Source organism: Argentina silus, assembly GCF_951799395.1.
Source record: "Argentina silus genome assembly, chromosome: 16".
Lineage (NCBI taxonomy): Eukaryota > Metazoa > Chordata > Actinopteri > Argentiniformes > Argentinidae > Argentina > Argentina silus.
This window is the reverse complement of record NC_139670.1, coordinates 1664062-1676561: the sequence shown is the minus strand read 5'-3', so window position 1 is coordinate 1676561 and position 12500 is coordinate 1664062. Positions and strand designations below refer to the sequence as shown.

The following is a 12500-nucleotide window of genomic DNA, read 5'->3' as shown; positions in this document are numbered from 1 at the left end:
AATTACATCAGTAAAACCTGAGGGCGGGTATCTACGACGGCGTGAGATCACCGGCCCGACTGTGACTGCACTTCATTCCTAGGTCCTAGGTCCTTACTACCTACTTGTTGTAGAGTAGTCTACTTATAGCGGAGGAGGAGTGAAAGAAATGACTTCTTCTCTCGCTCCTCCAGATCAGGTCAATAATAACAACAACTCACAAATGGAGGGAAGCACTTGAACTGCGGTGGCTGGTAAAGTAGCTCTGACACGAGCGGGCATTATTTATGAACTCCTCAGAGCGAGGCCGCCCCCCCCTCTCTTGTAGCGGACTTTCACAGGATGTTCCGGCCTGTTTGAGTTGGCCGCGGGCCCCCGCTGGGGGGATTTGGCTGGAGGTGTGAGAGGAGGGGGGGGGGGTTACAGAATGAAGGGAGGGAGGGAGGGAGAAGAAGAAAAAAAAAAGAAAAACTCCCAAGATTAAATGACAAACTGCTGACACACTGCTTCTCCGAAGGCCTGTTTCTTTTCGGATCACCGCTGCGACTCCAGTAGACCAGGTGACGCGGTGTGTTTCACGCAGAGCGGCGGCGGCGCTGTAGACAGAGCTTTAAAAAAAAAAAAAGAAAACGCTAAAAAAAACTAACAAAAAAAACAAAGCGAGCAGGTAACCGTTGACAGGCTGGTAAGGCCGCAATTACACACATTTAACTGGGATCACATAATTACAGCTCTTTTTTTTTCTTTTCTTTTTTTTTTTAAACCAATTGAGAAGCACTTCTCGAGGCGAGAACAGTGATAACCGGGCCACTTCATAAATCACTGTTTAAACGCGAAAACAAAATGTCTGGAATGAATTAACGGCGGTTCACCTACAGACAGAGCCGTTTGGAGCCGCGGCAGATCTCCCGCCGTATGTCCCCCCGTGCTGTGGTAACTGGAGAGCAGCCATTCGCGAGGGGGAGACATGCACTCCTCTCTCCGGGCGCTGGCTAGGGGTTTTTATGCAACTGGGGGCAACTAAGTGCACCACTCTAATATCAAACACATTTGATCCAAGCATGAGGACAGAGGCAGGCTATTTATTGCCTCCAGCAGAGCTGGGGGAGGCCAAAGTTCAACCTCCATCGAGATAGAGAACCAAAACAATGTTGTTTTAGATAGGACCATGTGTTCAAAAACACACCACGCTGGCCGGTGGGCCATGCAGAAGACATGCATGGGAGGAGGGAGCTGAAACAGCGTTATCATGCAAGGGTTTGATGTTGCAGATCGGTGTGAGGATTCAGCTGCGATGCATTGATGTGATTCTTCTGACGTGCAGGAGAGCTGAGCTGAAGAACACACTCACACTCTCTCTCTCTCTCTCACTCTCACACAAACTCCACCCTTCCCCTTTCAGAGCAGAGACTGCCTGAAACCTGCTGCTGCCATCGCATGTGGGTTACTCCAGGGTGAATGAAGACAAATCTGTCCATGGATGCACGCACATGCATGCATGCACGCAACACACACGCAACACACACATCTTTATGGGCCTCTAGGTGTGTGTGTAAGTTGAAGTCAACCCTGCCATCTACATACAGTATATCAAGCTGATGCTTAGTGTGCTCCATGCATGCATGCACGCAATCCATGCATGCATGCATGCACGCACGCAACACACACACACACACACACACACACACACACACACACACGCAACACACACACACCCACCTAGAGGCTCATAAAGATCTAGGTTGAAGCCAACCCTGCCATTTACATACACACACAGTACATCAAGCAGATGCGTATGTGTGCTCCTGCAGTTGGAACAGGCCTATTTTGGAGCTGCACGCCTATTTTTGGACATATTAGGAATCTGTATATTCCTGCAAGATCTTGTCGCTGCATAAGTTGCCGCTGCATGCCGGCTGATCCGACGTGTCGCGGATGCATGCTGTTCAGTCAACGCAACCCACAGAAACAAACCCAAAAAGAGAAGTGTACAGTTAGTGGATCATCAGAACAATGCGGTGAACAATCCGACTGTTATTGCAGCAGAAAGCCACTATAGGCCTGGAACGGGACCAACAATCGGCCCGTCGAAACAGCAATTTTAGTATCCGTGCAGCTGAAAAACGCAGGGTTCCATTTGCATGACAAACGTCCCATTTGTGCAGGGGGGCGAGAGAGGGTGGGCCAGGGGCCGGGGCCGCTTAGTAACAGGGCTGCAGGGGACGCGCACACACACACTGGAAGGGTCACTGATACCAGCACAACACACACACACAGGAAGGGTCACTGCCACCATCACAACAGCACAATGGTGAAGACACGACTGTTTGGGCAGCACTGTCAGAGCCCTGGAGAGGGTAAATAACCCAGAGGAGCCATCCCTGCCTCCTAACATGACAGTGGACTGTAATTACCAGAGCGCACACACACACACACACACACACACACACACACACACACACACACACACACACACACACACACACACACACACACACACACACACACACACACACGGCCCTGCACTTGAAATGAGAGCAGGGGCAGGGTTTCATTTGTGGAATGTGGTAATGCTATGTTAGCCTTGTGTTATAAAGGGTATAAAGTAGTGTGCTATTGACTGTGCATTACTTGTTTATAAACCATAACGAACAGTTATAACTCAATGGCTGAAATTATACAGTGTGTTGCATAACAACATATACACCCCTCATTAGCCTTTCATGCAAACACACTGCTACTGATAATGCCAGCCATTTTGTCAAAGTATGATAAACAAAAATGTTTAGGTTATTTCTCACGTCTATCTTCAGGGGTCAAGGGCTTACAGTACAGAGCGGGAAAATTCCTCCACAAAAGTAGACAGACAAAAATGCCATCGTCTCACAGAAGTCCCAAAACCAGTCATTCATCAAACATGGCCGTGCGTTATTCACATACAAGACCCAGCCTAACCATTGGCTGCAGCTGCAGCAGTGTAGGTTAGTTGACGTTTCACCTGGATAGACAGAAACCCAGGTAAAGGTAAACACTGCACACTCTGCAGAGCCATCAGGGTAGAGCCACTACCTGGTCATGTCTCACTCAGCCAGTGTGTGTGTGTGTGTGTGTGTGTGTGTGTGTGTGTGTCAAACGTTTACTTCCACAAAACAGGTGTGTCACCTGTTCGTTACGCAATGATATCACCTCTCTTCGGACTAGGAAAACAACAGCAGGCCCCCTGCCACTGCCCCCTAACCCCCCGCCCTTACAACACACATCATTGTCAAATCGCATTCAAATCATGGCCATTTTCTTGATGATCTCACAGAATACATATATATATATACTCTGTGGTAAACGCTGTGCAAGAAGTGTCGTCTAACAATTAGGCCAGCGGTGTGGAATCACACGCATGCATACCCCGAGTTTCAAATAGGTTTAACATTGCTATTAGGCCTAGTCAAATTGCAAAGCAGCGCAAAGCTTTCACTATTAGACATCGATTCTGAAGATAGACTTGCAGTTGACAGTGGCGGTCACAGCTGACAGTCTAGTTACGGTGACTTCTTTTTTGCTTGGAGACTTGTATTTTAATAGCCTATTGCCCCTGTTCCTTGAACTGTTCGCAGCACTAGACGTTCGCAGCAAATCTATATTTAGCTTTTATTTTTGAAATGTCTACCTATGTATTACAGCAGTAACAAAGCTTAGGGAAGGAGGCGCCCCCCATAATGTTTCCATTACGCTCTGTGACAGCGAAAACAAAACTGCAACTAATATATTTGTCAAACTTCGGTGTGATTTTTCCAGTGGTTTGAGTATGACCATTGACAGCTGCACGTTGTCACGCCGTGTCCTCGGCTGCATCACATGCACAATAATAAGCAAAGTTTGAAATGATGCCATGCACCCCGTGTGCAGGGCAAATGCAGCAATAAATGCATTTTATGATTTACCTTGCAAAGACAACACCTCGTCGAGATGTGCATTTGGCCGTGCATGCTTTAGAGGAAGGCGTTACAACCTCTTTGGAGAGTTCCTGACTGTATGACAGGCCAACTATATAACATCCCTGGTTACAAGAGGACTGCGAATAACGTCAATATGAGTGAGTACAGACAGCATCGTCTTACCAGGAACTCTGCAAAGGGGAAGATCTTTGAACAGAAAATGCAACTGACCCTTTTAAAGCCTAAAACTTTAAAATGCATTGACCATAGCCAACCTGCAAAAATGCACTTTGCAAACAATGCAGCGCTGATTGCATATCAGTAGTTTTGCATAGATCGCTTTTGTATTCTTACCTCCCTTTGGCTGAGACATTTCCCCTTTGCTTTGATGGGGGGGAGGGGAAGCACAAAAGACTTTGCCTTCTTTCTCACTCCCTCCCTCCATCGCCCTCGCACTGGAGCTTCAGCGGCTTGCTTTGCAACAAAGATGCAAAATACAACCCTCGATCTTCATGCACTAGGCGCCCTTTTGCGTCTGAGCCGTGTGTTTCCGTGCAAAGAGCAATATTAGAATTGCACACCTTGCAAAACGGACTGGAAATGGGTAGTTTTGCAATTGCACTGCAAAGAATTCTCAGCGGCACTTACATGATGGGCCAAGGCTGGCAGCTGAAAGCTCCTAACTTGGATCAGTGTGAGCCCCAGCGAACGAACGTTCTTCCTGCTTTGAGCGCAAAGGGTGATGGGAATCGTATTTTTCTAGCCAAGCTGATAAGCCGATCTTTCATCTTCAGCTGAAGTTTGGTCGTGATATGAATGATATACATGCTGCATTTGATGAAATAATTTGCTGTATGTGTTGCATAAAAAATAAATTATTACCATTTCTATGAATGTCCCAGGATCTCACTAAAGCACATACATTTCTTTCCTCAATATTTTACTTTACATAAGACAGATATCTGTATTGTTTTCCATTTTATATAGACTTGTGTTATTTCGAATATGCTAATACAATCAATATACATGTGTGTCCTCTCAACAACAGAAGGAACTTAAGACATTTATAGACACACAAACTGCCCTGGAAAAACGTTGCTTTATTGGATGGCACCGAACCACAACCAGGAGATAGCATCAACCATGCGGCATCACTGCGGACACTCGTTTGTTCGTTATCAAAACTTCCTATTTTCGAAAAAGCATAAATACCTGGTGGTTATAAAACAAAAGTTACATCATAACAAATCTAATCTATTTTTTTGACAACATAAATGTTATTCCATAAAAGTGAACTAAATGCATTCGATCACATCGGACTAAACAATACTAGTTTCTACTTTGACAACACTTGGTTTGTAGGCCCACTACAGGGGTAGCAGACTGTGGGCTACACACCTGAATACGATGACCAATACCAACCTACTGTATGACTATGGCTGTCATCTATGGGGAGATGAACAGTGACCCCTTCATTGAGAATAGGTGGGGAACAGTAGTAATAGCACCATTATCAAAACATAGAGAAACATTTTAGAAGCATGACTTCAAACTTGAAATGAAACACTCCATGATCTTTAAATAAACATAGGCTCAGTTCAGTAGTATGTACACGCAACATGCCTCTGTAACCGCTGAGAGGCCATCTTGTCTCTGTCTCCTGCGATCGTCATTCAGAAATCCAACACTATCCTGACACTACCGGCATTCTTGTTGATTAGACCTTTAAAGCGTAATAGCATCATTCATCACCCTGTTGACTAACTGAGAATATGAATTGTATGACGAACGCTGTTGGGAACCCCCCTCCCTGGACATGGAATAGGCTAGAATGCGATATGAGTGTGATGCTTTAGTAGAGCGGTGTGTGTGTGTGTGTGTGTGTGTGTGTGTGTGTGTGTGTGTGTGTGTGTGCGCATGTTGAGTGAATGACCACTGCCTGTACGGAGAGAGAGAGAAGGGTCAGTTGTTGGTGGTGATGAGGGTCTGGTAGAGAGGCTTGACCACCACGTGCAGATACAGCGAGCTGTCGACGAGGTAGTCGGACGTGCGGCGGTGGAGGTCGGCGTCGGCCAGGAAGTCTCCGGCCTCCTCGGTGCTCTGGTGGAAGTTGTAGACGTGCCTCACCGCCACCGTCCCTTCCTGCCTCGCCATGACGATCACCGTCTTCTGGAAGCTCACGCCGGCGAAGTCGGCGCTGGAGGTCGCCGGGGTGACGATGACACGGGGCCGCCCGCCGTCGATCCGTGTGGGCTGCATGGCGCCCTGCTCCGTGTACATGGACCGCATGCTGAGGGGGAGCCAGCGCGGGGAGAACAGGGCGTTCCACGTGACCCGTTTGTTGGCGTCGTGGCCGCTGGGGCCCAGCTGGGTCTGGAAGCTGGTGCTGCGGTCGTCCCGGGTGGGGTTGTTGATGACCCAGGGGGACCCCCAGGCGGGGGACAGGTAGTTCCTGGGCATGAAGAGGCTGCAGTTTACGTCAAAGTACTTGGCCATGTGGAGTGGAGAGGCGGAGTGGAACTGGAAGGACATGTAGAGGAGGTCTCGCACCGACTCCTGGTAGTGGGCCAGGATGGCCGACTGGGTCTGCAGGCGGAAGAGCTCCCTCGGGGGCATCATGGCGTAGCGCACGGCCCTCAGGGCGTTCTCAGCCGTCAGGCCGTCCGGCTGGTTGTGGGCGATCCAGGCCTCCAGGCCGGCGAAGAGCTCCATCTCGCTCTGGAGGACCAGGTCGGAGCGCCGGAGGAGGGACATGAGGAGGTCGCTGCTGACCGTCACCCACTCCCCGCTCTGCAGGACGGAGGACAGGTTCCAGGAGAGGTACTGGAGGCAGCTGTCCCTCAGGGCCGTGTCCCCGGCCTCCACGGCATACTGGTACCAGCCCACCACGTGGCCCGACGGGGAGTCGCTGGCCAGGTTCCGGGTCATGTACTGGGTCATGCCATGCTGGAGGCCCTGGACGTGGTACTTGGTGGCCAGTTTGTGCAGTGGAGTGGCCTGGTCCAGACGCAGGGAGATCTCACCGCAGTACAGGTACCTGGGGAAGGAGGGAGGAGAGGGGGAGGGAGGGAGGAGAGAGAGAGAGAGAGGGAGAGCAGGGACATCAGAAGAGGGCAGAGAGTTCAGCAGGGATTTGGAAAGGAGAACAGATGTTGTATACGTGCAATGTGCTGTATATCATAAGACTGGAGGAAGCTGAGAAAGTTCCTTCGTCTAAAACAACCACCCACACACACACACCCACACACACACACCCACACACACACACACACCCACACACACACACACACGCACACGCACACACACACACCCACACACACGCACACGCACACACACACACCCACACACACGCACACCCACACACACACACACACACACACACACACACACACACACACAGGTACACAAACACCACACACGCACACACACGCACACACCCACACACACACACAGGTACACAAACACCACACACACACACACACACCATGCATTTCAAGTCTCATGTTGCTATCTTAAAACGCTTGCTTTATCTGGAGTCCCTCCAGACGGAAACCCTAGCCCTAACAAAAAGGGGTAGCCAAAGCTATTTATGGTCACACCCTATAGAATGTTCCGGATCTCCAGTCGAGAGCTCAGAGAGCTGTCCAATGTTGCACTGCTAGTCAGACTGAGCCTCTAAGCTACACCAGACTATGATCCATATGCTGCCTCCTCCGCAAATCATTAGGATGTGTTATTCATTGATATTTTCATTTACTGTGCTGAACCAGAGTCACGAGCTGCGATCATTCACACCACTAGAGGGCACCCCAGCTATTTAAAAACAGACAACTTGTTTGATAACCTGTCTTTATTAGGTTTAGAAGGAACCCCAACATTTAAAACACACCCTCTCCCTTCGACTGAGTTGTCTCCTGGACCCTTGTACCCCACTAGGCCTATTCCTAGGATGGGGGGAATTCCTTATGATGGGGAATTCCTTTACGACCTCGGCCCCGCCTCACCTGATGAACTTATCGAAGACGGCGGTGCACTCGGCGGTCTCCCGGAGGACCAGGGCGCTGCCGCTGCCGTTGGCGTTGCGGCTGAGCAGCAGCTCCAGGAACACGGGGCTCTGCAGGGTGAGGACCAGGGAGTGGGCCTGGATCACCTTCACCTCGTCCGCCTCCAGGGTCTCCACCCTCAGCCCCACGTCGCTGCCGGTGCCCTGGGCCAGCAGGACCTCCAGGCGCTGCACCAGGGCCAGGGAGTGGCTGATGGTGTCCCCCCCGCCTCCGCCCTCCTGGGTCCCCTCCGGCTTCAGGACACCTGGAGGGGGGAGGCGGGGGAGGAAGAGGAGGAGGAGGAGGAGATGGGGGGGGGAGAAAGAAGGGTGGAGTGGGGATATTATAGGCGGGAGAGGTGGGGGGTTAAGGGGTGAGGAGGAGGGGGGAGGGAGAGAAAGAAGGATGGAGGGGGGATATTATGGGGGGGTGGGGGAGAAGGGATGCAGGGGGAGGGAGGAGAAAGAAGGATGGAGGGGGGATATTATGGGGGGAGAAGGGGGTGCAGGAGGAGGACAGAGAGGGAGAGGAGAGGGAGGAGGATGGAGAGAGAGGAGGGGAGGGGAGGGGGGAAGAGATGGCTGTTACACAGACACAGGGAGCAGCGTCTAACCATCCACAACATCCAATCCATCGATTAGCAGCACAGACGGCTGCCTGTCGGGTGACCAGGGATTGTGGGTCAGATTTAATTAACCCGTTGATATCGGCTGCTGACACTATTTAATTAATTAATTAATTAACGCTTTGACAAAAATCTGTTGCTGTTGCTTTAGGCAGCTGATATGGTTCAATCCATGACAGCTTGGTTAGCTCCAACATGAACTCTTGCACCACATTCCACATTAGTTCACTGTTCGGCACCTGATCAGCCAGAGGAGGATGGGTCCCCCTTGGAGTCTGGTTCCTCTCAAGGTTTCTTCCTCTCAGTTTTTGCCTTGCCACTGTGCTGTATACACTCACTGAACACTTTATTAGGAACACCTGTACACCTTCTCATGGTGGAGGTGGTGGAATGGTGTGGGGAATGTTTTCTTGACACACTTTGGGCCTGTTAAAAAAAATCAATCATCGCTTGAATGGGACAGCCTATTTGAGTATTGTTGCTGACCATGCGCCTCCCTTCATAACCACAATTTACCCATCTTCTAATGGCTACTTCCAGCATGATAATGCACCATGTCACAAAGCAAAAGTCGTCTCAAACTGGTTTCATGAACATGACAATGAGTTCACTGTTCTTCAGTGGCCTTCCCAGTCGCCGGATCTGAATCCAATAGAACACCTTTGGGATGTGGTAGAACGGGAGATTCACAGCTTGAAAGTGCACCTGAAAAATCTGCAGGAATTGAGTGATGCAATCATGTCATCATGGACCAGAATCTCAAAGGAATTTTTGAGAGCAAAGGGCGGCCCTACCCAGTATTAGTATTGTGTTCTAATAAAGGGAGGCCCTACCCAGTATTAGTATAGTGTTCCTAATAAAGTCCTGGGTGCTATAGGTGTACATGCAGGAGTGCAGCTCATATTGATCGCTGGTTTAGAGATTCTTATTTGTGGAGAGGATGTAAGATGTGATTCAGCGGTCTGTGAGGTTCCTCTTTTTAATGCTTGATAAAATAGTCTGTTTGTGACACTTCCTTTTCCGCCCCAAAAAAAGAGGAACAGGATCGGGGGTCACTGTTGTGTAAAGTTCCATCTCAACTTGATTTTCCCAGAAATGGACACCAACACTCAACTACTCTTTCCTGACTGACTGACTCACTCAGAGAATCCTGTACTGCGTGTGATTCAGAGAGATTGCTCTGTCGAGAGATGGAGAGGATTCTGCGGGCTTGATTAATGGTTGTGTTAGTGTCGAGCTCTCCCATGACAAAGCGGCAATATCGCAATATTGAGTAGTTAGTTCCGATGATTTTCCCCTCGGCATAAAAGGCATAAAGAACTACAACATTTCGATCTCTCACAAATCGGGGCAGAAATGCAGAAATGCTCGATGAAGAAGCTCAAACTCATGTAGACAAAAGTGATGACTGTAGTTATGTATGGATTCCACATGCGTCAATCACCCATAGGATACATGAATGCAGTAAGCTGACCTAGTTCGCGGTATAGAGCACATTGTGCCCCAGCGTTCAAAGTGAATACTGTCCAAAAGCTAAACAGCCAATAGGACACGTTGTTCCTGTATTAGTCTTACCACAAAAGCAATGAGAAACACGTCCCCCGGTCTCCCCACCAAGAACGATCAAACAAATGTCAACTAGGACGCAAACACCCACCGCAGTTCCCATCTCTCCGTGTCTCTATGCCCCAACGGTATACTGCAGCCACCAACAAAACACAACTTTAATTATCACCCGAGAAGCATGAACATGAATCTCTTTATGTCCCCCCGTCTTCTACTAATGAGACAGAAGTAGGAAACACAATTGTTCCCCCCTTTCACCCCCCCCAACACAATGTGTTGTTGATGTCTGGTAGAGGGCTGACTCTGGGTGTCCTTACCTCCAGAGAGCAGTCCGCTGTGGAGGCAGACAGCCAGGAACAGCAGCCCCGTGTGGGGCCGGGTAAGGAGTCCTCCGGGTCGGGCCACAGACATCTCTCCTCTTCCTTTCTCTGTTCTTTAATAGAATACAACCAAACAATTCCTTCTCTCCTTTAACTCTCTCTCTGCCTCTCTCTCTCTCTCTCTCTCTGCCTCTCTCTCTATCTCTCTGTCTTTCTCTCTCTCTATCTGTCCCTCTTTCTCTCTCTATCCCCCCTCTCTCTCTCTCTCTCTCCCCCCTCTCTCTCTCTCTCTCTGTCTCCCCTCTCCCCCCTCTCTCTCTCTCTCTCTCTCTCTCTCTCTCTCTCTCTCTCTCTCCCTCTCCTCAGTGGTACTGTCTGGTCGTCCTGGTGTTGCTGTCGGTCTGTTCCATCTGTCCAGTGCCGGTGCCGGAGGAGAAGAGGGGTCCGTATGTGGGACACTGGGGTTCTTCTTCTAGGTGCCGCATCCGGGCCGGACCTCCCCGGCCGTGTAACGGAGCCCCACATCGATCGGCGGAATCTGGTCTGGCCTGAAACCTGAGGCCGTTGCCATGACGACCGCTTTGATTTTTTCCCCCCCCCCCGAGTTCTCTCTCTCTCTCCCTTCGGATGGCGCTCTGATGCTCTCGTGCTCTGATGCTCTCGTGCTCTGATGCGTGCCATTGATCTGGTTAGCAGCCTCCAACAGGGAGGGCCTCAGCAAGCAACAGGGGGGGCCTCAGCTTCCAACAGGGGGGGCCTCAGCCTCCAACGGGGGGGCCTTAGCCTCCAACAGGGGGGGCCTCAGCCTCCAACAGGGGGGGCCTCAGCCTCCAACGGGGGGGCCTTAGCCTCCAACAGGGAGGGCCTCAGCAAGCAACAGGGGGGGCCTCAGCCTCCAACAGGGGGGGCCTCAGCCTCCAACGGGGGGGCCTTAGCCTCCAACAGGGGGGGCCTCAGCAAGCAACAGGGGGAGCCTCAGCCTTCAACAGGGGGGGGGCCTCAGCCTCCAACAGGGGGAGCCTCAGCCTCCAACAGGGGGGACCTCAGCCTCCAAAAAGCGGGGCCTCAGCAAGCAACAGGGGGAGCCTCAGCCTTCAACAGGGGGGGGCCTCAGCCTCCAACAGGGGGAGCCTCAGCCTCCAACAGGGGGAGCCTCAGCCTTCAACAGGGGGGGGCTGCAGCCCCCAACATGGCACTAGGGAGGGATACAGGGTGAGGGAATCGAGATGTAAAGGAATAGGAATACTTCACTGACACAACATGATGTCTGCCAAGGGTGTAGGGGTGTGTGTGTGTGTGTGTGTGTGTGTGTGTGTGTGTGTGTGTGTGTGTGTGTGTGTGTGTGTAAGCGAGCTCAAATTCAGATCGTTAGAAGACAGAAGCTCACAGTCTGCTTTTATGTAAATTCATGTCAGTGAGAATTGTTGTCCTTGAATTTCCAACGACAAAATATCCCTGGCAGAAAATACCTGAATCTGCAGCACCATCCAAGCAGGGCATGAGGGTGAAGTCAGGCTCCAACTGTGGCAGGGGGACAATTCAGGCCATGGAGCGTATTGATTTGGCTTGAGGATTTGTAGAGCTAGTTAGTCTGCACATTTGATTGCGTGTGCTAGTGTTTGTGTGTCAGGGGCAAGCTCTCCCGTTCCCTCGCGTGACACAGAGACCAAAGCTATTTCATTTAGCGCTGCAGGCAGGAGCACGTTTAATCACAGGGTGTAAATTAGAGGATCGAAGCGATCATTCTCTCCATGTGAGTGTTAGTCAGAGATGTGACACCTCTCCTCTTGAAGAGTCATCACCACTCAGACTAAACCCAGGCCCCCTTTTACTCATAACACGTAAAAGTCGCCACAGCGTCACATGAAGGCGTCTGGAGGATTGAGCTGAAGTGAACGCTGCTGGAGCCTCAGAAACGGTCAGTGTGGTTCGGTGTCGTGTCAATGTTGACCCTCTGCCACGGCCTTGAGGGGTATTGATCACCCGTGATAAGCGTGTCATAGTCAATGGTGAGCCCGGGAGGGAGGGGGGGAGG

General features: G+C 50.6%; 2 protein-coding genes across 2 annotated transcripts in view; both read right to left on the bottom strand.

Moving 5' to 3' along the window:
* map2k6 (mitogen-activated protein kinase kinase 6) overlaps positions 1–4628 on the bottom strand; it is a 19480-nt gene extending 14852 nt beyond the window's left edge. Inside the window, 1 exon segment of the mRNA XM_083687349.1 lies at positions 4266–4628. Within this exon segment, the coding sequence (XP_083543475.1) occupies positions 4266–4356 (91 nt within the window). The 5' untranslated portion in view covers positions 4357–4628.
* Positions 4629–5873: 1245 nt separating this feature from the next.
* btbd17a (BTB (POZ) domain containing 17a) overlaps positions 5874–12500 on the bottom strand; it is a gene marked incomplete at both ends in the record, with an annotated part of 47517 nt that continues 40890 nt past the window's right edge. Inside the window, 2 exons of the mRNA XM_083687579.1 lie at positions 5874–6948; positions 7916–8190. Of these exons, the coding sequence (XP_083543705.1) occupies positions 5874–6948; positions 7916–8190 (1350 nt within the window). The remainder of the gene's footprint in view (positions 6949–7915; positions 8191–12500) is intronic.